Genomic DNA, 26,541 nt, shown 5'->3' with positions numbered 1-26,541 from the left:
TAATATTTTTCAACAGTTTGAAACTTTTACTCCTGAGATATTGTTAATTTCTATGCCAGGATTGTTGTTCAATTTAAGCAGAGCACTTAATGTTAGACTTCGGCAATCCAGCTAAAGTGAACAATATAACTTTATAAGATCATGGATAAAACATATAACAAAAGTAACAGTAACAATCAGAAATAACGAAAAGACGAAAAAACTTTGCAAGACACACACTCTTGTGACTATTTTCGCGAAAAGGACCATTTCAAACACGTAAATGCAAAAATTGCTGAATCAGTTTCAATCTATACAATATATGGAATGCAGACAATAATAAACATACTACAGTATAGAGCATGTTATAAGCTATGATATTAAAATAAAAGTTGTCGCTGAAGAATGTAACATTACATTATTTGACCTAACGTATTGGATGTCTGATTTAAACAAGCAGAGTGCCACATGTTTTATTTTGAAATCAAAATACACGTTTTCCGGTCTTATTGTGTCGAACTGAACGTTATTCTTTGTTGGTCGATTTCCCTGTTAACGCTCAGTTCTAACAGAGGGAATGGTTACATTTAGAGGTTATGATGAAAAATAAATGATGCCGTCAGCAGTGTCTTCATGTCGAAATGTGTAGAAATTGCAATTGTTTCCTTTGATTGCAGGCTAACTGAGCCATTCTTGCCTCACAGCGTCACCATGTGGTATAATGTGTACATTGCAGGCTGCTGTAGAAAGTAAAATAGCTCTGAATGTTTAAATATTTGTTTAGTGTATCGCCTAAGGAGCCTGAAAGCGCAAAGGAAAATGGTTACACAGATTTCGGTCAGTGTTGGTACCAAAAAAATCGGTAAAAGGCCCCGCTGGGATTCGAACCCAGGATCTCCTGTTTACTAGACAGGCGCTTTAACCAACTAAGCCACGGCGCCGCTTGTTTCCGTCGTGAAAACAAGATTTAAATATGCAGCACTGATTTTTCATCACACCTTTTCTGAAGTGACACGTTTATATCCGGAAACATTTGGGATAAAGGAATTTGAAGAACTTGGGTGAATGAAGTTGATGTGTCAGTATGATCATGTGGTCAAACTGAAAAGAACAGGGAACATGAAGGAAGCGGATATGAGAAAGATTCAGTGAGAAATTCCGAATGTTTTACACAAAACTGAGATCTTTTACCCTCGGGGAGGCGCTAGCAGCTAATTCTCGCATTTAAAAACGTTTTTTTGGGAATTGGTTTGCTCTTAATTAAGCCCATTATTGCCTTACCCAAACCAAAATGCATGCTGTATTTTTTTTTTATCGTTTTACTTTGTTTTTTTTTGTTTAATAGCTATCACTTTCTTTGAATTCTTATTTCTCATGCTGTATAGTGAAGCCAAAGACAACTGCTCGGTCATTGTAATGACGTAGCCCGACACATAAATCTTAATATATGCATTTGGCTCGCACCCAATACAGGCTTCCTGTTATTACAGTTGCATCAGTGAATTTAGCTACCAGCTAATGTTGAAATATTAAAAGACGAAGACGGAAAAAACGGAAACGTAACCACTATATTTTGAGAATTTAACACCAATCACCTCTCGACTACATACCTTTCAAAATAAGGTGATTATTGTGATTGTAGCCTGCAAATCACAGCAACCCGGTGTTCCACGCTTAGACCTCCACACTCTGACACTACACGAACATATATGTGTCTTAGGAAACAAAAGTAACAAACGTGATGTGGACTGCTAAACAAAAACGACGGAACAGGAAGTGTACATATTTATCAGTTTATTCAACAACTTCATAAACATTTTCTTCAGAGGTGTGCTGCTTTATCTGATGTTTGTGCAGGAACCAAAGCTTTTCCACATGCACATGGTCTCAGCACAGGTCGAGCTATCATTTAGGTGTCATTTTTTAATTTTTCAAATCTTAAACTTACACAACTCTGAATACAACCAGCTGAATGATTATATACACAATCAATTTCTTTTGGAATTTAAAATATAAAGAAAAGGAAAACAAATAAAAAACCTACAAAGAAAACAGAGCAGTACAAATCTGACAAAGATCCTAAAAGTGGCGCTGAGTGAATGAGACCATGTTTCCATGAGTCCAGGGTTCTGCACGTCACATTGCTCAGCCATATTTCTGTATATGCACATCGGTTAGTTTTTTTTAAATTAATTGTTGTAAATACTATGAAAACAAAATGCAAGTCACACACAAGGAGCAAACAAGATAACATTCCGTTCTGGAGTTCCACCACAGTCCTCACTGGCATTAAACGGAGCAACGCGCCTCTAGACCCTTCATAGAACTTTGATTACTTGTACATGTGGTTGCTGTTGGGCGCATCTGTATCCGTCTGAGATGCAGTGAGACGAGTCTGCTGACGCGAAAGAGTCGAGTTCTTTGGTTCCGGATCGACCGAACCAAGCGTAACAGCATTCAACATTGTGACGCGTGCCAGCTTTGCCAGTATAGAGTCTCGTATCTGATCTGTGTGTCTACCAACCCCCCTTCAGACTGACCTACCTGCTCCTTTGCTCTGCAACTCAGCAAGCACAATGTGGGTTTTGTGTGTGTGTGTATGTGTGTGTTTGTGTGCGTATCTGTGTGTGTGCAAAATAGGCTATTGGTGGGCGCACTGCACTCCCGTCCCGTGGTGGCCCCCCTCCTCGTCTGAGCTGTCGTTGTAGGCCTCTCTGCGCCCGCCTGAGGACGAGCCCTGGTTGGCGTCGTAATCCTGCAGGTCCACCTCCTCCGTGTCTCCGGTGATGATGGGCGGCTCGGACCGTGAGGGAAGCATGTCCTCCAGCTCCTGCACACGGGGAACAATCAGCACGTCACGGCTTAGGATGGACAGACTAAATGTACTTTAATCACAGGGTAGGGAAACACTTTGGTGTGTGTGTATGTATACACACAAGAACAAACCATTTCATATTGTGCTAAAGTACTGTTAAAGGTAAATCATTTGAATGTAACACCTACTTCATGTCATTCCAAGCCGAGTGCCGATTTATCCTGGTGTCAATCCAAGTCTAATGCTGTGTTGACATATTCATAAATATTCACATATACGTACCACAAGTTTCTCTGGGCTGATCCAGTTGTTGCTAGGGAACTGGACATCAAACTTCACGTATAGATCTCCTTTCTCAAAAGGGTTTCGGTACTGTGGCATCCCCTCCCCCCGCACCACCCTGACAGAGCCTGGGAGAGACGCAGAGCATTAACAACCCGTACATCACCAGACACACACACACACACACACACACACACACACACACACACACACACACACACACACACACACACACACACACACACACACACACACACACACACACACACACACACACACACACACACACACACACACACACACACACACACACACACACACACACACACACACACACACACACACACACACACACACACACACACGGCTTATGTATCTACACACACTCAACAATAAGATGGTTACACGTGTGAAAGATTCCACCACTTCACACGATGTTAAGTCCTCTGCTGTGAATGAGTAGAATCTGATGATTGATGTGATCAAACATGAGAGGGACCAGGTCTGTGAGTGAACCATGTTTGCTTGGTGACTTGATGTGTAAGTGTGTGTGAGAGAGGCGTGGTTACCTGGCTCAATGACTTTGCCTGCAGGGTATTTGACAACAATCTGTCTGCTGTCTAAGTGTTTCAGCATGAAGTGGAAGCCGCACAGCGCCTCCACCAGGCCGATCTTGTGGTTCATGAACAGATCTTTGCCGTCTCGCCTGTATGTCTGCAAAATGAGACGGAGAGAGAGGTTTGTGTGCATCCTGCAGACTGAACAGTGGGTGTGTGTGTGTGTGTGTGTGTGTGTGAGAGACGCAGCATTAACAGAAGCCACGGGGACGCAGACTTTAAACTTTTGTCACATCAGCAGAGCGGGCGACATGAAAAACAGCCTGATGCTGTGAGGCGCAGCCCGTCAGGCAGAGGAGTCTAACGGCCTCGTGCATCATCTCTGCCATCTTTACAGTCGGGCAGTCAAGGTGGCGCCTAAAATAATGACAATGACACAGAATCTCCTGGTTTAAAAAAAGCAGCAATTCCATCAGCAGGCCGGGCGTCTCTGCTGCTGGGACTGTGAGTGTGGCCAGACCCGGAGTTATGCATCGATTATAGATTACGTCACAGTTTGCATCAGAGCCGATCGCTGAGGAGACACAACACAGGTGGGCGGGGGGGGGGGGGGGGCGGCACAGCGAGCCGGAGGAACGACGTCTGGATACCGCTGCACAACAGTACGTGTGTGTGTGTGTGTTAGACCACAGAGAGAGCAACATTTTTAGAGAGACTTAAAATCCAAGCAGGCCCGACAGGAACATAAAATGGGCGAGGTGAGAGCGTTTCTCTGATCCACCGGCGCCTGTGAGAGCGTCGACACAGCAGGAAGCTCAACGCGTCGCTGCATCGCTCAGTGGAGCTGCAGCATGAGACGCGTTTACATGCAGGAGGAGGAAACACGGCAACACTCACACTTCTGTAAAACACAGATGAATGCATTTGTGTCCTACATCCTATAAACGAGTCGATACAAATAGATATCACAACTTGCACGCTATTTTGATACAGATTTGATAATCGATTATCAGCAATCATCTCAGGTCAGTCTGTCCTGTGAGGCTCAGCTCGCCTTGACAGCGGGCTGCTGTCAGGACCAGCTGGCCTGCAGCTCTCAGAGTGGAGAGATGTGAAGCACCGCCAGCTGGACGCAAACTGGTCACTTTGCTCTGAAAGCCCGAAGCAGCAGCTCTGTGTATGTGTGTGTGTGTGTGTGTGTCACCCACAGCACAGAACAACCCGGTGATCTAATGAAACTGGGTACTGACAGTTTAGGTGACAGGTGAAGGCAAACGGCTGCAGGCGCATGGTGCACAACTTAAACTCGACTAAAGACTGTTGCTTCCCGTTTCCTCATTCTGTGACAAATCTACAACTTGATCACATTTGGACGACTGCAGTCCTGTCACTGCGTTTGGAGAGCGCACGGAGAGAAAGACGCCATTGTGTGGCTGAGACAACCGCTGTGTGTCTCAAAACGATCCGAACAGAACTTCAATCAAAACCTCTGGCTTCCACAGGTCCCGTCCCCGCTCTGCTCACCTCGTGCTCCTTCTCCTGCAGGACGAGGACGATGTCCCCGGGCTCCACGCCGGGCGCCTGGTCCGCCTCGCCCCCGAAGGTGATCTTCTGCCCGTGCTTCATGCCTTTGTCCACGTGCACCTCCAGGATCTTCACCTCCTTAATAACCTTCTTGCCCTCGCATTTTTTACAGCGGTCCTTCTCGCTGATGACCTCACCTGTTGGGGGGGAGAAGTATAAGGGAGCGGTCAAACCAAAAGGTCGCCACCAAACATGGGGGGGGGGGGGTTTGTCGGCGAAAACGCTCAGGCGCTATTTGGACCCTGGCTCATTTACCTTCTCCGTTGCAGTCGGTGCAGACGGACTGCATCTGTTGCACCATCCCCGGGGCCAGCTGTCTGATCATGATGCGCATGCCACGCCCCCTGCAGGTGGCACACTTCTGTACAGCGCCCGTCTTGCCACCCTGGCTGCAAACACACACAACGGATGATTTATTGTACGAAAGAGAACAAACACACATCATGGTGTCAGATTGAAAAGGGAAGGCGTCTCACCCGTTACAAGCGCTACACAGTACGTTCTTGCTGAGTTGAAGTTTGGTGGTTTTCCCGTTGTAAAGGTCTTCCAGCGTCACCCTGTGTGGGGGGGGGGGGGGGGGGGGGGGGGGGGGAAGGTTTGAGAACATCAGGACCACAAGCAGGTTGCAAACAGGAAACACTCTCAAAAACAGGAAGCAGGAGACTCCCCGTGTTATATAGTGTGTGTGTCCCCTTATCCTTACTTGAGCGGGTGGACCATGTCCTCTCCTCGCCTCCGGCCGCCGTTACGCGAGCGACCCCCCTGGCCGCCCATGAAGCCGAAGAGCCCGCCGCCGAAGATGTGGGAGAAGATGTCGTCCATCCCCGGGCCGCCGCCGCCTCCTTCCCGCAGGCCCTGCTCGCCATAGCGGTCGTACAGGTCCTTCTTCTCCGGGCTCGTCAGCACATCGTAGGCAAAGCTGATCTCTTTGAACTGAAAGAGGGCAAAGATTCAGCTAAGAGGGAGCCTCCATTGTTTACTGGGTTTTTTTTTTATTTTTTTTTTATGGCAAATGACACGTCTGAGCCAGAATGACATCATAGTACACGTCCTATTTACACTATGACTGCACCCAATTGATCCAGCATGCGCGTCTTTGACACGCAGAGGAAATAAAGACACATTAAAAGCAATAAACTGTGGATTTATGCTTTTATAACAAATTCACCAACTCGCTCGAGTGCGTTGTGCAGGCGAGACGGTTTCACTCTCTGTACATGTGAATGGATGAGCTGAATAGGACACAGAGGACCTTTAAATTGCTTGGAAATAAGTCATGTCACACATGCACACACTCTGCTGCTGGGCTCAATCCAAAGGAGCTCAGACTGAGACCTCCTACTGAGGGAGGGAGGGGGTGTGTGTTATCTTGTCATTTCATTCTGTTCTTGTATTACACTTCACTACTGTGTTTGTAGTTGGGGTGTTAGTCAGGAGTGTGTATTCAGCCAGTGTGAGTGTGTGTGTGTAGGAGTCTCACCTTGTCTCCAGCGTTCGGGTTCTTGTCAGGGTGATACTCCTTTGCCAGTTTCCTGTACGCCTGAGATAACACAAAAGCAAACAACGTCAGCGACACTCTCATACACAACTACTACAGTAGTCCATGACAACACACACGCGCGCACACACATCACGTGACGGCAGCTGAAGCTCATTGCTGTTCTTATCGAGCGCAAGAGACAAACATGACGCCACCACATGACACTGCAGTAAAAACCGCCAGAAGAACAAAACTGTCGCTGCGTCAACGTGTTGCTTCAGTCAAGTTACTAACACAAATATAGTGTCGCAGTGACTCACAAAACTGTTTTATATCCGGCATTATCTGTTCAAAATGTCGAATGACTGGAAAACGCTCGCGCTACTGTAAACGCGCTTATGCTAACACACAATGTTGCTAACATCTGACAGCGCTTAGCCGCACGTGACAGAATAGGCTGCTGTAGTTGCGTAGTCGGTGATGAGTGTGTGAAGCCGTGTAAGGTTGTGGGTAGCGCATTGTATGCCGCCGCTAGCTGGATACAGGAGCAGTCATGTATCTATTTCGTAACGCCATTCTCCTGTAAACCTGTTGGTGAAGGAAAGCGCTCCGGCTCCACAACAGCGATGCCTGTGACGGTGGTGACTACTGACCCCAATAAAACGCCAACGTTACTAAGATCCAAAGAGCGAAACATCCTCCCGTAACATCCAACAAACAACACTTCAGACAAACACGCTTGTATCATCTAATACCAAACAGGCTTCTGGACAGATAATGTACCGGGTGTGGAAGCTAAAGGCTAAAGCTAAGGCGAGGTCAATGGATTATTACAACAAAACGACGCTCACTTATCAACTCGAGTTTCTGTACACTGTGTGGAATCTCAGCGCTCCAGTTCGGGTACCATCATAATAACAGACTGTCTGTAGCTAAATGTTACAGTTGAACTAGTGAATCGCTGTTAGTTACAACGCGAAAGTGGTTATCTAGGCCGGCTAGCTCAAGTGAAAGCTAGTTGCGCATAGCAACGCGTTTCCTGGTTGTAGCGATTCTAACCTTCTGAAATGGAGCGGATGAGATGTAAATTTAATCGTGTGGGTTTGTTCTGCCTCCCAACGGATAATTACCTTCTTCAGTTCGTTTTCTGTCGCCGATGGAGACACTCCGAGAATGTCGTATAATTTAGTATCGACAACATTCGCCATGATGTTGCTTCAGCACGGAGGTGGATGGACAAAGAGAAAGAGCCGGTGAAAATGTTTTCTTCACCTCGACTTTCAATTTCCGGAACAGTAAGACATGTTGATGTGGCCGCTGCTGCCCCCTAGCGGCGCTGCTATGACTTGATATTTAATCATAAATCATTGTTTGAACTATTATTGATAAAAGTTTTTTTTTTATGTTTATTGTAGTTGTGTGATTAACTACACCATAATCCATTTGGTGACCGTTTAATGAATTGAAAATGGCAAAATAAAATATATTCAGATTGATCGGCATTGCATCATTTTGATATAAAATGGATATACTGTATATACCGAGTAACAAGCTGCCTGATGTAGTGACATTATTTAAGTAAGCTTAAGAGTTTTCTTTAAACTTCACCAATATGTTTGACCTAACTCAAAATAAGTAATAACAAAACAATAACAAAATAACACCTAAGCACGTACGGGCATTAATGCATTTTTTTTTTATTATTCTAAGACAAAGATATTGATCTGAAATTACTTTTCTTTTTGAAGTTCATTGTCTCCTATCTGTCAATTGCTTTAGATTATGCTTGAGGAGAGCACGATTGCAGACCTTTAGTCATGTGGTCTCCTTCAAGTTGACCCACAGCAAGACTGAGATACTTTACCAGCTTAATATAGATCAAACTGGAACACGGTACAGAAGGATTTGTCAAACTCCAGTTTGGTTTCCATTTGCCTATCTCATTTTTATGGGCCTTGTGGGGTTAGAAATTCTACATCCCTGGTCTCTCCGTCTCTTCCATTCTTACACCCAATCTGCCTGACGGGAGTGTTTCTCCTCTTTGAAGGAGCAAGATTGGATCACAGGTGTGAGAACATGCTGCCCCCCAACCACAACCAACTGGTATCTATCCCTCACGTGGCCTTGCAGATAATTAGAAGATGGTTGGAGACACACATACACGAGTTATGGCGACTCCAGTTTAGTAAACATACTGGGCAAACTGAAATATATTATATATGTATAATGAACATTTTATGATTTCATGATTCATGTCCAAATGTCTGACTAGTCAGCACTAAAATCAATGTTTCATAAATCTCAGGGACAAACCTAAATTTAATTTTTGACAAAAGCATTAATATATGAATAATAATGATTAATATTAATGTTAGTTGCAATATAACTGTACATACCTTTAGCTGTGCAAATCTAAGTTTAATTGAAACTGAGATATTATTAGTCAAAAGTTATTTTACAATATCTATAAACATCACATACCTCATTTGGCAGATATCCTCATTTCAGATATCATGTGACTTTGGTTCAAACGCCTTCGCAGATATGAAAGCTGTGGAACAGACCGTAGTTTAGTTCTTTGATCAGGCCTGCTGCTGCTGTCATTGCTGAAGCTCTGCGTACAGCGCCTCCTGGGGGATTATTGCGGTAACAACACAGCAAGGAAAACGTTTTGATCCCCATGGCGATGGTACAGATGTATCTATCCATCCATCCGTACATCCGTCTGTCTGTCTGTCTGACTGACTGACTGACTGATATACAAACATTAACTTCATTAATATTCATGAAAGTTGTTGTTTTGCTCCGCATTAAATCGCCTCCTGGTCTTTGAAGTAGAACTAATCATAATGAATCAATTAGATTTTAAGAGCTGTAAAGACAAAATCTGGCCTGGAGCACATCTGAAGGTTCATGTAGTCCCCCATAATAATTTCCCCTAAAGCAGCTCGGAATTTCATCAGCTGTCTTGTCAGCAGTCAAACATCTTGAGATGATGAACACCAGCTGCTTCCTCTCTGCAGGTCACAGCACATCTTACCTCATGGACTCCCTGTGGGCGGAGCCACCGCCACCTTTCTTGATGTTAATAAACGGCAAAGCTTACGCGTGGCGGTGAGTAAGCTCTCATTTAATTCAACAGAATGAAATTATACAACCAGTGGTTAAAATCATAAATGAGTCCCATATAGGCTACATGTCTGTCTCTGTGCGGGAACAGGTTGTGCTTGTTTTACACACTCAGTTCATGGAGAAAATAGAGAAATTACATTTTCCCGCAGGGTGGGTGTGGTTAGGGAGAAGGGTGGGTGTGGTTAGGGAGAAGGGTGGGTGGTATTCACATTCAGTCCAGGTCTCACAACCAAATATTTCATCTTCCATAAATGATCATCATATCCAGGACGCCATAGAGCTCACAGAGCAGAATTGTCTTTTCTTCCTGTATTTCTTATCAAAATAACTCATGTGCTCTTCCTGAGGAGAGACGGTGTAAGTTTACCTCCTATAAACGTGTGAGGTAAAAACCATTAATCTATAGAATCCTAGTCGCGTCACCAGCAGCACCATCATACTTCATCAGCACCACACCTTCTTCATGCTCCTCCTCCTCCTCATCGTCACCACCTCTCATCATGTGTAACTCATCTTCGTAAAATCGTCTGAGCAACAATTGAAAAATATTAAAGAGTTAAAAGCCAAGCAACATTATGAGGCTGGATATATACTGGTTTTAACAGAACAGTACACTGACAAAAATAAAGACTCATAAATTATTAGAAGACACACAATATATCCTATATCATATATTTGTGTATGGCAGGTGAATAAATGTAAAAACTCAGTGGGAGACATCTCGCCTCTCGTCTTCATCTCTCCCTGCTTGAGAGCATTGAGAGATCTGGGTCTTCATGCGAGCGCCTTCTCCTTGTGTCTGTCTACTGTAATGGAAGGAGAAACTGAGTAAGAAACCTTCTACTCTACGTCCTGCCTGTCTGTCTGCAGGAGAATGCAATCACTCCTCTCCTCCATTATCCTCCTCTTTTGGTTCGATGGACTCTTGTCTGCTGATGAGACTTTGAGAGGAGAAGATCTGTCATTGTTACATCGGGAGCGGAGTCTGGACAGAGAACAGAATCGCTCACTTTCTTCTTCCTTTCTCTTTCTTCTACTGGATGAGTAAAATGGGAGGCCTGTGTGCACTTCCTCTCTTCTCCTCCTCCTCCTCTCCATCTAGAAGTCCATAGACATGGAGCGCTGTGGATCCACTATGGAGGCGCTGTTACGGGCGCTGTTGCCACGGATGCTGAGGGTTCCACAGGCTCCTCCCATCACACCGCCCATGCCCCCGCCCATGCCCCCGCCCATGCCTCCGCCCATGCCCCCACCCATGCCCCCGCCCATGCCCCCGCCCATACCCCCGCCCATGCCCCCGGCGATGCCCCCAGCGATGCCACTGGGCCCTGCTATCCCCACCCCCCCTGCCAGTGACACTCCGCCCGTTATCCCCACCGCTCCTCCCATGGCTCCTCCGCTAATCCCTGCCGTGGCTCCTCCCATTGATAGTCCCCCTGTGGCTCCTCCCACCGCTCCTCCTGGACCACGCCCGTAGATCTCGCAAGGTAGCTCCTCTGTGACGCGGTCCTCGATGACCTGCTGGTCACAATCGTGAGTCTGTGCGTGTTGCTTGTAGCCGTAGCAGCTCTTCTTGTAAGTGGAGGAGTTGAACGTCTTCATGGGCGGCGGCTTGGAGAAGTCGTTGTGGTAGGACAGCTCCATGGAGCTCAGGGTGGTGCGGCTGTGCTTCATGCTGCCGCTGCTGCCACAGCCGCCACCACCACCGCCGCCGCCTCCTCCACCACCGCCGCCGCCGCCGCCACCTCCACCACCGCCGCCACCACCACCACCACCGCCGCCGCCGCCAGCCACCGAGCCCTGCGAGCCGCAGTGGTGCTCATGGACGCAGCGGGACATGGTGGAGGAGCGGCGGAGCTTGTGGAAGCTGTCAAGCTCCTCTGACAGGTCGGCGAGGTCTGAGGACATCTCCTTGTCACGCAGAGAGAAGAGCTCGTAGTGCGGCGGGTCAAAGACCTCCTGGAAGCCCGCCTTGTTGAAAACTCCAGGGCGGCGAACCACAACCTTGACACGAAAGAAAAGCAGGTAGAGTCGTAAATATCAAACCACACACAAGAAAACCACAATGACAGAGACGCACAAACACTTGTATCTTTCATTTTTGGTCTTTTAATGATTTAATTTAATTTAATAACATAGATAATCGGCCAATTACACAAACGATGATCTGCATTTTCAGTCTGTGGGCGAGATGTTTCAGCTTTCTGAAACATGACCTGTGAAGGTTAGCTGCACAGAATCATGTCACTGAGTTTCTCTACAAAGAAATGTGAGGTTATGAGTCAGGAACGCCTCCTGGGATTCTACATTATAGATTTGTCTATAAGTCTATAACGGTGTAAGAGTATTTAAGGATTGATTTTGAAGTTAAGGTCTCGTTTACTTTGCTAATGTTTCCCTCAGGCCTGACATTAAACCACACCATCGACTTTCACTTACTGCAGGTGTGTCTTTGCTTTACTACTAATGTAGCAAACCACTAATGTGAGTGACAAGCTCCTACCTTCTTCCTCGGCTGCTTCATCTGGACCAGAATGGAGATGATGAGGAGAACCATAACGATGCCCGATGAGATGCCGATGACTGTGCCGTGGGTTTTAGTGATCTGATGGAAAAGTCCCTTGGATCGCTTCTCTGGAGGGGGAGAGAGCAGGTGAGAGGGTGTTAGAGAGGCAAGAGAAGAAGAAGAAATCCCAGAGAAAAATGAAAACGGAACACAAACCCTGAGCAGCAGCTGTTAGCCGGCTCATACTGCTATGAACCAAACGGAGGGCGACCTTGATCTCACCTTTGCAGTGGTTCTCATCCCAGGGGTAGACGCAATTCTGGACCCCGTTGCACACCAGGGAGTTGTTAATACACATGTTGCTGTGGCAGAAGAACGTACTGGCTGAACACGGAGCTGAGGGCAAATGACAAAAGGACGAAAGAGATTATGGAATGGCAAAGAAACGACACCAGCAAATATAGATGGCTGACAGTGCTGCTTCAAGAATACTTAAAAGAGTTGGGTAGTTAGAACATGAAGAGGTGATCAGAGCAGGTGCTGGCAGCAGGGAGAAAGGGGGGTGGGGCTAGAAACGGCTTTGGGGCCTTTTGTGGGATGCAGATGGTCCAGGCGAGCAGCGTGAGACGGCAGAGAACGGAGAGGAACGGAGGCGGATGCTGGCTAGCTGCAGGGCTCAGGAGATCATGGACGCATGAGTGAGTCGCGGGCCAGAAGCTGTGAGGTGTGACTCAGAAAGATGGAAGCTTTTTTTGGGTGTGGGAGGAACGCAGAAACCTGGACTGCTGCAGAGGATTTGAGGCTGTTATGTGTTTATGGTGGTTACAGGACATGGACATCATTATGCTGATGAAGGAAACACTCCTTACATATGGAACCTGTACATGAAGGAGGGAACAGGAAGTGGGATCGACTTCTTTTAAGGTTCAAGAGCATCTTGACCAACAGATATTTTGCATACGTTTTTTGCAAGTGTAGACTATCAAGCTTGAAATCTCCCCTTCTTTGCTTTAAATACACCACGTCTATGTTCTATGGTGTGTATATTAGTATGATTGAGTGTGGGTGTGTATATAGGAGTGCCTGTCAATCTCCCAGTGGGCGCAAAGGTGGGGAGGCGGATCCTGTGACATTGGGATGCATTTGCATGCTTTCAAAGGGTGGCAATAATATTTCTCACCCCCACTCTGCCTCACACACACACACGCACACACAAGTGCTGTGGTTTGCGAGGTTACCGGATGACGCCGACGTCGAGAGGCAGAACAAATATTAGACGACAAAGATTAATGCTCTCGCTGACCTTCCCACTGACTCAGACCAAATAAAGTTAGGGAGTCGTTCCAGAGACTTATAAGACTTCTCTGAGATGAACTGTGTGATCAGAATTAATGAGGAGCCAAATGGTCTTAAGGACTCAGGGGGAGAAAACACCCTTTGCGGCATTTAAGAGGCCATTAAGCTCTGACTGCAGCCGTTACGGGCTTACGGATGAAAACAACATCAGCATTCACCCCGGAGTTCTGTAAGTACAATTAATATTTCAGTCTATCCGGGGCATTTAATGGAAATATTACGGCGCGCTAACGGAACAACTGTTTCCTGCGAGGCAATTTCTGCTACTTTTAATGTGCAACCTTTCACGGCCATCTGTTTTAAAAGTTCTTTGTCCTTTGAGAAACGGGAACACTCGTGAATAATAACTCCAAACCGATCCATTTAGCCGCCCTGTCAGCATTTTCTTTCGTCATCAAAACACACTAGTAAATTCCTGACACCCCGTCTTGGGTCTGTTGTGTTTTCCAGGGCAGAGTTCTGTTGTGACATGCATATAAAGTACGTCTTCGGTTGCGTTCAGTTATTTAAAAAACGGCAGAGTAAATAATTGCTTTTCTCATATCTGTGCTCTAAACATGGCGCGGCGTAATTAGCTTTTTCTTTGCTGAAATCACACTTCAGTGTCTGTTCCCGATGAGTGACGCAGACAGACTGCGGGACGTCGTAAATCAATTGTTTGCTCTGTGTTTGCCCACGTATGGCAGGGTAATCGAAAAGTTGATAAATTGTGCGTACGGCAGTGATGATGTATGGCTCCTAAAATACAGAAGATTGAGATAAAACGGCGAGGCTGTGAGGAAAAAACTGCTGAGAATAAAGTTTAAACGTTTTGTTTTTTTACTTTCGCAGTTTCTTAACTATTAGAAGGAAACTTTTGTGTTTACTCTCAAACTGGAATCCCATTTTCTCTCTTTTAAAGGAGGATGACACCAACGGCTCACGGGGCTCAGCAATAAGTGTATAATGAGCTGTGCAAAGTCAGGGAAAGCAATGACACCATAATCACCTTAGTTAGCCTGTTTGTGTAAGCCAGTACAAGGAGTTGGGGGTCGTATTTGCAATAAAGATTGTCCTGAAAGTGGCTTTGTTGGCGTTTTAGTTGTGCGGTTTTCAGCACCGCCACAGTTTCTATCTGCCCTCTACGGTCAGGAGAGCCTTTACACAGTGGTTTTTGCGTGATGAATAGAGCTGCTGTGGCCAATAAACTCTGAATTCGATGCGTAGAATCTATGGAATCTCCTTCTGTCTGTCAGCATCTCTTTTCTTTTTACAAATCTACGGTATATTAGTGTCATTATGATGTGTGGGATAGATCTGAGCGATTATCAAGTCAACTGGCACTCACGGTCGACAAACGAGGTGAAGAGCATGCGGAAGCGGCTGAGTCGGCTCTTCTCGTCAGCCCACATTCGCACCACTCCGACGCCGTTATCCAACATGACATCGTTGGCCACCGTGCTACAGAACTTGGCTTTGAGGTTTTCGATGGCGCTGCTGCCGTCGTACACGGCCACAAAGTTCTTCTTGCACTCATTGGAGTGCTCCATCTGGTAGTCCATGAAGCGCAGGTAGATCTGCAGAGAGACAGGAAGTGTGAGAATCAGCCTAGAGCCAAAGGAATGACTATTGGAAGTGTCTATTACTTCACCTTATGGTTGTTTCTATTTACAAAACAATAAAGACTTGTACAAAAATCACTGTAAGGAGGCAAATGTACAAAAACTGGCAGTACATCAACTATGGAATTGGATGATTTTCTGAGGCCTTTGCCCGAACCAGCTCATCACCATTAGCACTTCATTAGAGGCAGCGTCACTCCACATATAATCACACTTACAGGAAGACAACCCACACAAAGGAGAAGAAACACCTGCCACTCTGCAATGTGTGCATATGATGTAAGCTAATGGAGGCAAATCAAGTGAATATAAGGTAGAGATGCCATCCTGCTGCATGTATGAACGATCCTGCAGCATGTGAGTGATCCTATTGCATATGTGAGTGATCCTGCTGGATGTGTGATTGATCCTGCTGCAGTCTTCCTCTCTACGGTGCACAGTACATTCACTACAGTAGGCTCGATTTAAACTTGCCCAGTAAACAAAATAAATCTTCTTCTTTTTTTTACCTCGCAGGCAATGAATTGATCAACTCTGAGCCACACGAGACCAAAAACTTAAATAAAATGTCAGCATATTTTCATTCACACACACAAACACACACACACACACACACACACACACACACACACACACACACACACACACACACACACACACACACACACACACACCTGTTCAGCAGTTAAGTAGCTGCTTTGATGCAGCAGCTCAGGTTGCTTCTACTCCTAAATGCAGATCTGCAGACTGTCTGGACTAAATTGTGTGTGAGACAACTAAATGCACATCTTTATCCATTTGATCTATATTTATCTATTCATCTTTATGTACTCAGAGTGCATAAATGTGTGTATAACTGCATATACGTGCTTTAGGCTTATATGGCAGCATGCATAATTCATCAGGGCACGTCCGCTTGTGTTTTATTAGACTCAAATGGATGCGCATGAATTTATTGGAGTGTGTTTGTGGCCAGCGAGCGTAGCGATGACTCATTTAGCCAAGAGGGAGAAACAGATCAGCGGTGAATCAAGGCCGGTCAGAGGGCTGCGGCTGTGATGTGGACATCTGTCACACACAAATCATGAGACGATGTCACTCAGCTGTCACGCGGGGATGGGAAATACTTTGTAAGAGGCCGCCTCTGAAAATAAATAAATAAATAAGAAATAATAATAACTGTGCTGCTCGTGCTGCCTCTCTCCGTGTCTCTGCATTGCTAATAGGGATTATAACTGAAGCGTGTGCAAACTATATTAAATTAAAGTCACAATATACAAGCCTGCCGGGCACTGAAGGGTTTTTTATCAATCATGAGAGGAGATATTGGAGAGTGTGTAGCAGCGGTGCGCTACGTGGTTAACGGAAAAACAAGCAAATCATTGAAACAAGTTGCACATGAGCATGACGCAAGATTGATCTTTTATTACAGGTGGATCATATTCACCTTAGATTGAGGAGGAGCCCTGATGGTCCAGATACAATCCAGAGCATCTCCAGGCTTCACTTTGTCTTCCTCCTCCACCTGACTGGAGCGGATAACTCCATCCCAGCCACCGATTTCAAACTGACAGTCTGCAGGGAGAAACGTGGAGAGGAGTCAGGGGAAAAGGGAGAGAATACAGGAAGGGAGAGAGAGAGAAAGAAAAGGAGGAAGAAGAGGAAAGGAGAGCAGCAGCAAGACAGACGGAGGGAGAGAGGGAGGCTTTTAGTTCACGCAGGAAAAGGATTTATAGTGGAACGGAGGATTATGAAGGAGACGAACAAAGGCAGAACGATAGGAAGGAAACCGAAAGATAAAACAAGTGTGTGATCCTGTGCATGTGTGAGTTTTCATGTACATGTCCTCCATGTACATGCACGTGTGTTTCGGGGTACATTTGCATGCTGGGTTTTTCATGTCAGAAGTATGAACGGCCTCTGCTAAGCTACAGGAGTTCTTCAAACACCATCACACAGAGGCCTGGAACAGCGAGGAGCTTACCTGGGATGGGGTTTAGCAGTCCGCCCACGTGCAGATGGAAATCAGGGTCTGGAATGATAAGATTCAGAACGCACGTTACACTCGATCTGTGCGGCAGAAATTGCCTCTGCAGAGAACACAAGATAAGATCCCATTAAGGAGTAAGCCGGGTAAAGAAGAAAGAGGAGCTAATGTCTGTCGCCTGATGTACGAGTTTTGGATTCCAAATGCTCTGATGTTGAGAGGCACAGGGGATAGAAGAGTGTGATATTGGGGAAAATACCCTTTGATGTCGAGGAACCTTTTACAGGTAATGAGTATAAAGAGCAGGAGCTGTCGGAAAAATTATGTGAGGAGAGACGGCGACTTTGCTCCTCTGAGATCTGAAGTTACTTTTATGATTTAGGGATATTTGTAAAAGCACGACTAACTGGATTCAGCCCTCTAGTCGACATACATAGACTTCAAGCCATTATTCTCAAACTGTGACACATGCACCGGAAGGGGTAGTTGAAGCGCCCCCTGGTGGCATGCCAGATGATGCTGAAACGTGAATCAAAGCAATAAAAATCAATGACAATTCTGTTATTGCAGCAGATTCAAAAGAACAATGAACGCATGTCAGTGGCTTGTCATTGATATTTCACTGTGCAAAAATAGATGTGATATCTAGTTCAAAAACGTTGGCAACCTGTGGCGTTAAAGGCCGGGGCCCTCCTACCTGCGATGAAAGTGTACTTGATGCGGAAGCCGAGACCTTCGAGCTCTTCATCGCTGGTGAACTTGATCCACATGAAACGTCCGGTTGATGTGACCAGGCCCGGGTTTTTGCCGCCGCAGAAGCGATCGATGAGCGGCGAGAATCCAAACGGGCCATCGCGGATCTCGATGTGATCAAAGCGGCACTCGAATGACGGCTCGATGTAATAGTTCTTATCAAAAGCCAGCTGGATCCTCTGCCTAGGGAGAGCTTTGGGGGTAAAGGCGGGTAGGTGGGATGGGTGGGGGGAGGACAAAATATGAAATTAAATCTTGCTTTTGACAGATAAAGACAAATCTGGATGGCATCACACACACACACACACTTCAGCAGAGAGACTCATCCATTATTCTGGTCTCAGTGGTGACCTGATTTTCTGCATTCTGGGGTTTCTCACACACACACCTTGAGAGGTGAAAGCAGGTGAAAAACTGTCAGATTTAATAATCCCTCCGACTCTCCTCAAGGCTGCGTCTCGTCCTGACTTTTATCCATTATGCATACTAACAACTGTGTCACTTTGCCGTGAGAGCTTTGGTTAGGCTGTACTTTCATCTCAGAGACAAACAAACCCACTACCAGACTCAGACAGCTCAGGTACGTTGAAGAATACAAATAACGTACATAGGGGTTGACAACATACACATCACACCTACAGGGAAACTTGAGAACATAGTGAATTTGATCGCTTGAAGAGATAGACATTTTGTGTTCTAGTTTGCTTTGGTGATAGTGATATCACCCACTAATGTTAGCAAAACTGCGACGACTGCCAGCAAATTAGCCGGTATCAGACAGCACTGCCTGCCTTAATGTGACAGCCGCTGTTTAAAGAGCTTTAGCTGACATCTGCTATTGCTGCATTTTAGTTTTTGCCCACATGCACTGACGCCACAACCGTCGGTGTTCAGTGAACAGGACACACACATGCGACATTTTCACTCGTGTGTCCGCGTGATTTTACCGTTATGTTTCTGTGTTCTGCTCCGTGGAAGTATCACAGCTAAACACACACGACTGGACATGTCCACATGAGCCAACACAGAGACCTGCTGTCCCCTTTGCATCCCTCCCACATACTGTAGCAGCATGTACACTCTCCCAAAACAGCACGGGGGAACGCTTCACGATATCATACGATTTGATTAACGACACATAATTAACCCTCTGAAGTCACAGCTCATCAACAAAATATCTTAAATTTGTTGTTTAAATTGATTTTACAATTTTTTGGTATTGCAGGAATTAAAATGTATATCTAACATACATATGTCATAACATGTATTATTTTTCAATTTAAGAATATTTTGAAACAAGACAAACTAAACCCAAGGAAACATTTTTAGAAGCCACGCCACTGAGGAAAATCTAAAAAAATAAATGTATTGTATAATTTGAAAATTCAAGAAGATTATTCCATAATGTTAGTAACAATACATATAAACACAAAAATAAAAAAGTATTTTTACGGTATCATATTAAATGTGGCCAATAAAAGCCACAATCATTGAAAAATAGTTCTATAAAAACTAGCCTAGACCTCACAGGGATAAAAGATGTTTGAGATAATGAGCTCAGGCCGACTTGATGCTTTTTGTGCCGTTTCAGTTTAGTAAATGGAAGAATGAGCCAATCAGTGCACACAAAATGTACAGAATGCATTGCAATTTTCTTTCTAATATAAGCAGAGTTGTGCAAATATACATGTGCAGTTTGTGAACACACAACACATGCACAAATATAGACACTCGCAGACATAAAGGGAGGACAGGCTGAGATGTCGGCATGCTGCCTTTAAGCCAGAGGATCCCAAACACGCATGAAATGTAATTTATAATTTGGAGGAAATCCAGAATATATCCAAAATGTTGAAAGGAGAGCGCTTTAAAAATAACAACAACAGTAACGTGACAGACATGCAGGAAGTAATCATCAAGGTCAGTTCATGTGTCATCGTGTGTTAGGATGCTGGGGCGAGGTGTGGAGGTCGGGTCTGAATCATCGCCGGCATGGGGGAAGCAAGCAGCCCCCAAGTAAAGCCAAAGAGATTCCATGTTCTGGGGATTTGTCTCTATTTCTGTCGATGGAGTTTTCAGTTTCCCTCTCTCTCTCTCTGCTTGAATGAACAGAACATATGCCCGCGTTGCACCCTATGTGGAAGCTCATGTGTGTTTAGTCTCACAGAACTTCCTCTTTGCCTCTCAGACAGACACACACACACACACACAGAGACACCCAAATGAGACAGGATGACACAGAACAATGGAAACTCCAATCTATTGAGCTAACACACCGGAGGGCAAGACACCAGCAATGACTCACACCAACCACAATGTGTGATTACAAAGCTTCCCAGATTGCCATTTATGCCCAAAAGTAGCCTCTGTCTCTCCCTCTCTCTCTTTCCCTCCCTCTCTCTCTGTCAGAGGCCAAACAAAAGGCTCCACATTAAGGACGAGACCTGAATATGACTGAGTCCTTTCATGACCAAATTATAGTGAACAATAGGTTTCATCCATTGCTTCCTAGACCCACTCCAATGTACTGATACTGATACAGCCACTGGTGAATGTCTGTGATAGAGGTTTTCTCATCAACATCTGGTTCTGAGCTGGTTTTGTCCACAGGGGGAGCCGTTGAGCCATAAATAAACTCAACCCCCTGCCCAACACTGTGAGAAAGGTTATCAAGCATGTGTGCCATCTGCAATTCTAATTTCATGAGAGGCAGTGCTTTAACTTTATGGACAAACAGTTAACTCACACTTAATCAATTTAATATGAAAATACATCAACCCATATCCCAGACTTCATCCTGCCATCGCCGCTAATGACACTTTGCATTATGTTTCCCGTGCAGCAGGCCACACATTCCTGATGGATGTTACACTTCCAATACACATAAAGGAGTGACAGGAATGCTTGCGATACAATAATACGCCACCAAAGCTCGCCTCTGCAGCAGATGTTGGTGGCTTTTGTGTTTCACTCGATAGAAAAGTCATCTGCGGCCGCCTGCCAATGGAAATTAATATAGCACCACTGTGGTCAGGCCAAAAGTCAGGAGCGACCCACAATGTGCCACACTCCATCATTTCAAAAGGGCTATAGCTGCGCAGTGAAACACAGTCAGGATGGCTCATTTGGCAAATGTCAGGCTGATTGCCCGCCAGCAAAGGAACAGGAAATCAGATGTGGGCTGGGTTATATAAAACAATGTCAGTCAGAGTAATGGCATTCATTGAGGGAGGCAATATGCTGAAAGGCTGAAATCTGTGTCAGCTCTTCTGGCAGCAGCACTGAGCCGACGACAAAGCACCCAGTTGGAAGGGGCCCTGGACTTTACCTTCCAGGATGTAAACACACTCCTTGTTAGGTGGGTAGGTGTTGGGGTAGTTTGGTGATGTGAACACCCCGCCGTTGATGTTGCGGATCCACGTGCCGCAGTCCTTCTGGTTTTGTGGCTGGCCGCCATGATCGCTTGGGGTTTCTGAGAGCAGAAAGGCGGAGAACAGACAGGCAAATTGGTTATTGAGTCACAGAATCAATGAAGGAATGAAGGGGAGGCAGGAGAGGGAGGGTACAGACAGGACAGGAGGGAAATACAAGACAGAAGATAAACAAGGGAGGAAAGAAAGGTGAAGTGATGGATGAAAGGGGGAGGGAACTAGGTCAGAAAAAAAAACCTTAGAATATGGAGAAACTCATGATGCAGTTTGCAATCGTTCTTTCTTGTTTCTGACAATATCTTCAAAACAACATCAGAACAGTGGCATTTAATCTGTAATTTACCTTTAGTTCTCTGAGCCAGAGCAAATCCCTCTTCTATAAGAAAGAAGAGTATCCAGGCTGCAAGGAAAGAGATGATACACATTAGTTACAGGTGACATAATCCAGATACAGAAAGGAAAAACATTGGAAATCATTAAATTGCTACAGAATAAGTATGTGATCAGCTACAATAATGATTCTAACCTGCATTGATGAATGGAGAATAAAACACAAGATCAATGAGTAAGATCAATCAGCCCGACCGAATCAGGACATTAAACACAAATCAATCACATTAAACAGGACAGGAGGGGAATCCTCAGAGAAATGACAATCATATAGATAAGACTGGTGTTGTCTTCGTGTTACTACAAGATGACAAAGAGCTAGATTTAGCTCCTGGATCTAACATCTGTATTATCAAGCACGCTGGAGACCACATATGGATCCACTCAGCCACATCCCCAGACAACCTGCACCTTCACTTCACTCTAAAACTTGAAGTAGATCTACTGTATGTCCATTTTTGCAGAGTTGTAGTCATCAGTTTACATTTGTGTTACTGTCGCAAAAGTCAACCCTACAAAACTGGTGAGGTGAGTGACTTTACCAAATACAGGTACGTGTTTAGTTTGGTTAGTGTTTACTGAGTCACAGGGTGGTGCACAAGGCAGAAAAGTGTAAAGTTACAAAGTTTCTTGCCAGTTTCTTGATGTTTGGCTGTGTGTGTGTGTGTGCACCGTGCTGGCTCTATTCTCAGTGTTTCTTCCCATCAATTCACCAAAGAAATATAAAAGTGAAAACTGCCAGACGGCCATGACACGGTTGGTTTACAAGCAGTTTTTACAACCATTATAATTCAGAAATAGTATCGTACTGGACCAATCGGCTTTAAGCATTCAGGTAAGGATAAAGCAGTTAGTTTAGTTTGAATGGAAGTACAGATAGTTACTACATATAGAATCAGCATTAGTCAGTGAAATTACGGTTAAATGATGTAAAAATGCTTTGGTTCAAAACTGTAACTGCACAATTGTACAAGAATTGTTAATTTAACGGTAGAACACACACATAAATTACTGAACAAATTGAAACATTTAAACCTTAAGTAAAACAAATGTCAACAGTAATGATTTGCAATGTGGATAAGAGTGCTGTATTTTTCACAGTTAAAATGTCAAAAGTCAAATTTATAGTGCAGTAACTTTAAAAAATAAAGTTTGGTCATTAAAGATACTGGAGGAAACTATATTCTCTGTGAGAGAAATCTCCCAGCAGGCCTTGCAGCAACAGACGTAACATTTTGGCAGCTGTTATATTTGTCCTGCACATTGTTCCTGTTCTTATTACTGAGTCCTCTAGTGATTAGGTGAGTTTCTCCTGTGTGTTAAGACTTGTAATCATAGTTGTGTCACAACCCTGAGTGAGCCTGTGTGTGTGTCTCTCATTTGACTCTCTCCCTTGTACCTTCAATCCAGGTAGCCAATGCTAATAACCAGGGGTTTGAGTTGTTGGGGACAAAACAAAGGAGTTGAGTTTATCGCTATTGTAGATGCAGATTGTATTAAAGTAGATTGTAATAGTAGGTTAGTGTGAGTGTTAGCTGATAGAGTTACCATCTAGACTCAAAGAAGTAGTGTACTTGTACTTGTAGTAGTTGTACAGTAGCGGCTCTATAGTAGCTATTACAATGTCAGTAAAATAGCTATTAAACATAGAATTAACAGAGGACCATACAGCGCTGATAAGAACACGAGCACGACATCAGCAGAACTAGGTGGCGCATGTACGCAGCGAGGCCGAGTACGTTGCACCGTCTCGCTCTGATAAGCCACCGTAGAAGTGATCCCCGCTGAGATCGTAATAGGTTGGCCCAGCGCACATCAAATTAAGAAGTGAGCACCAGCCTGGCACATGGCACAGTGGCACCCGTGAGGGAAAGATGGAGGCCAGAGGGGGGGAGAGGGAGGAGGAGGGAGAGGGGGGGAGAGGGGAACATGCAGAAACGACCGCCATCAACACAACTGCACTTATGCTGTTTGAGATAAACACATATACACAGACTCAGACCGGGCCACTATGCATCTGGAGCCCTGTGCGAAAGACGTATTGATTTAGAGAGAAGCACCAAAGTGAGACCACCCAAACTGAAAAGCAACAAAATCCAACCAATAATAGCTACAAATCTTGTAGACAGTATGAAGATGATAAAACTTTGCTCAGCATGATCTGATCTCATTCTACATTTCCTCCCTTCTATTATAATAAGTATATAACTGTAAGTCTCAGGTCTTTGGCAGATTTGTACCAAAGTCTCCAGAGACAACAAGTGAATCAAAGATGAAAACGTTTCATTCATGTATTAATTAGACAAAAGGGTTGTTGTGTAAGTTATGAGGGCGTCATGTTTTTGCCATGTCATCAGTGGAACATCTCACCCAGTCCTCACCTTTTTGCTGAATCCAGTAACATACATGTTGTATGATGTAAATAAGCAGGTCAGCACTTTGTTGGGACATTTGAGTGCAGCTCGGCTCGGCTAATGAAAGGCGTCGTGTTTTAACGCCAGGGTTTTCCTTTAGGTCCGCTCTCTGTACAGCTGCCCCCCCTCTCCGAGAGAGAGAGGAGGGGGGGATTCGAGGTCACGTCACTTCATTTCACATCACTTCGGTGTATAAATCCACTAATCTGCTCTTTCTGTTCTTGTCAAACACACACACACACACACGCTGTTACGCTGCTGAGGTTGGACACTCCAGGCTTGACATCTGTGCGTGTGTGTGTTTTGTCCGGCAAAATGAAATGAAATTCAGCTAATGAATTTAAAACGGTTATAGCTGCAAATGCTAATGCACCAAGTACGCGGCCTACCACTGTGACAACTACTAATTGTCCCGTTATTATTATTATTACTATTAAAAGCCTTATAAAAGCCCACCTGTGGCTGTGTAAGACCTCATTTAAATATTAATTAAGACGACAATACAGATGAGTTCGCTCGTCGTCGCACATTTAGCCTCATTTAGCTTCGTGAGGCACAGAGCGGCGCGTGGCACTAATTCCCGTAATAACGCCGCGAGCTGTGAAGCTGTCAGCAGGTGTTGTCGGAGCGGCGCGTGCCACCGTTGTACGCTGTTCCGGCGCGCGCACTGGGTGGCAAGCGTGTGCGTGCGGGGCAGTGCGCGTGCGTGAACACCCCGCACACACACGCACGCGCGCGCACACCAACACACACACACACACACACACACACACACACACACACACACACACACACGCGGTGCGCAGCAGATGCGACAAAAACGGGATCATCCTGGCATAAAACGCGATTGTTTGTGATAAATGTGTGTAAATTCTGACATAATAACGTGTTTCCATGTAGAGCGCGTGGATGCAGCCGGTCAGACGGACTTTATTGGGAATATGGAGACATGCACCCTCTGGAAAATCATCCCATAATGCCAAACCAACACCGGCACAGGATGAGTTTGAAGAACCACATGTAGCTTTCTTCCTTTATATCATTTTGAACTGGGGACCATTATCTTCTACGTGTGTTTGGCTTTTTCTGTGCTAAATCTATAGTCGGTAATCTATCGATATTGGTAATGGTACAAATGTGTCTGTCTGTCTGAGGGACAGAGAAGGAGAGGGAGTCGGTTGGAATTGAAACACGAATGAATGAATGAATGAAAAGGGAATATTGATCTAATATCTGCTAGTCTGTGGCTTTAGTGTGGAATGTCCTGCTCCACATCCTGCCAAATACACGCCCTGGATGGAGGAAGAGAATTCGGCACAGATGTACAATAAAGGCTGAACTCACCTCTGTGCATCTCCTCTCCCGGTGTGATTCCGACCCAAATACACCTTTTCTAAACGCGTCCTCCTCCCACTCGGTCCATGTTGGGGGGTCCCGGTGTGTGTGTGTGTGCGTCCAAAATCCAACTTTCCTCCAACAGCGGCAAATCCATTACGCAGAGATCCAGCTCCAAGAAGCGGCGGCGGCACCGGCACCGAGCTCTTCCCAGTCGGCGAATCCCCGGTGTGTTTGGTTTTGTTTGGACAGGCAGGTGTGCGCACCGCGAGCCGCTCAGCCAGGCATCATTAGCAGGGTAGTGCGAAAACCAGCTCCCAGTGGGGTCTGCAACTGGGAATAACGTGCGGAGGAGAGGGAGGGAGGGATGGATGGAGTGATCCAGCAGGCAGCAGACGGACGCGCTCTAGGAGAGGTGAGGTATCCAAAAGACGCATAAGGAGGGATGGAGAGAGAGAGAGAGAGAGAGAGAGAGAGAGAGAGAGAGAGAGAGAGAGAGAGAGAGAGAGAGAGAGAGAGAGAGAAAGAGGAGGGGGGGTCCTCCTCGGTCCGCTCTCCGTCCGTGTCTGAACTATGAAACGCTCCTCCAGGAGGCTCATTTAAACTGGAGGCGCTGCTCGCGTCAATGAGCGCTTTTCATGATCACCGGCAAGCCAGACATAATAAAATAATAAAGATTTCCGGTGTCTGCTTTCAAAATAAAGAGATTACGGTCGCAAGGTAACCTACAAATCAAAGCCGATACTCTGATCATTTGCACACATTTTATTCAGGTCATATGTACGAATTATGTCATTTTATAGTCTTACTATTTTAGTAAGTAAGTTGGCGTATTATGGAGATTGTTGCCAAATCACGTAAAGCATCTGAATGTTGTACATGAAGTTGGAATTTTGTTAGAAAGGAAATTTTTCCTATGATATTTTGGAATGTTTGATC

The 26,541-nt window shown here is 45.3% G+C and overlaps 2 protein-coding genes and 1 non-coding gene across 3 annotated transcripts; all 3 read right to left on the bottom strand.

The window, feature by feature from the left end:
• Positions 1 to 846: 846 nt before the first annotated feature.
• On the bottom strand, positions 847 to 920 carry trnat-agu (transfer RNA threonine (anticodon AGU)). The gene has a single exon. It is a non-coding gene; the product is annotated as a tRNA-Thr (tRNA).
• An 838-nt stretch (positions 921 to 1,758) lies between these two features.
• Positions 1,759 to 7,976, bottom strand: dnaja2a (DnaJ heat shock protein family (Hsp40) member A2a). Its single transcript, XM_076155956.1, has 9 exons — positions 7,828 to 7,976; positions 6,698 to 6,757; positions 5,921 to 6,150; positions 5,694 to 5,774; positions 5,473 to 5,606; positions 5,158 to 5,354; positions 3,646 to 3,790; positions 3,077 to 3,204; positions 1,759 to 2,809 (listed from the first exon to the last, which is right to left on the bottom strand). Exons 1-9 carry the CDS (start codon positions 7,903 to 7,905, stop codon positions 2,621 to 2,623), a joined length of 1,242 nt encoding a protein of 413 aa, XP_076012071.1. The 5' UTR covers positions 7,906 to 7,976; the 3' UTR covers positions 1,759 to 2,620.
• A 2,584-nt stretch (positions 7,977 to 10,560) lies between these two features.
• Positions 10,561 to 25,621, bottom strand: neto2a (neuropilin (NRP) and tolloid (TLL)-like 2a). The gene is made up of 12 exons (XM_076155955.1): positions 25,612 to 25,621; positions 21,807 to 21,863; positions 21,361 to 21,504; positions 17,977 to 18,225; positions 17,277 to 17,324; positions 16,740 to 16,867; positions 15,019 to 15,247; positions 12,618 to 12,731; positions 12,333 to 12,463; positions 11,611 to 11,833; positions 11,113 to 11,511; positions 10,561 to 11,016 (listed from the first exon to the last, which is right to left on the bottom strand). Exons 1-12 carry the CDS (start codon positions 25,619 to 25,621, stop codon positions 10,928 to 10,930), a joined length of 1,821 nt encoding a protein of 606 aa, XP_076012070.1. The 3' UTR covers positions 10,561 to 10,927.
• Between the last annotated feature and the right edge of the window lie 920 nt (positions 25,622 to 26,541).

This window comes from Genypterus blacodes, unplaced genomic scaffold (assembly GCF_046128005.1).
Source record: "Genypterus blacodes isolate CSIRO-AG114 ecotype Tasmania unplaced genomic scaffold, CSIRO-AGI_Gbla_v1 ptg000067l_1, whole genome shotgun sequence".
NCBI classification, from domain to species: domain Eukaryota; kingdom Metazoa; phylum Chordata; class Actinopteri; order Ophidiiformes; family Ophidiidae; genus Genypterus; species Genypterus blacodes.
The sequence above is the reverse complement of the archived record's forward strand: the minus strand, read 5'-3'. Positions and strand labels throughout refer to the sequence as shown.

Excerpts from the sequence above, each read along its gene's own strand:
- dnaja2a (XM_076155956.1), bottom strand. The coding sequence starts at position 7,905 with ATGGCGAATGTTGTCGATACTAAATTATACGACATTCTCGGAGTGTCT. Across the intron at positions 6,151-6,697 it reads ACCCGAACGCTGGAGACAAG|TTCAAAGAGATCAGCTTTGC; the intron begins GTGAGACTCCTA and ends GCCCTCTTTCAG. Across the intron at positions 5,355-5,472 it reads CACCGACTGCAACGGAGAAG|GTGAGGTCATCAGCGAGAAG; the intron begins GTAAATGAGCCA and ends CCCCCCCAACAG.
- neto2a (XM_076155955.1), bottom strand. Across the intron at positions 21,505-21,806 it reads TCTGGCTCAGAGAACTAAAG|AAACCCCAAGCGATCATGGC; the intron begins GTAAATTACAGA and ends TTCTGCTCTCAG. Across the intron at positions 17,325-17,976 it reads CAAGTACACTTTCATCGCAG|ACCCTGATTTCCATCTGCAC; the intron begins GTAGGAGGGCCC and ends TTATCATTCCAG.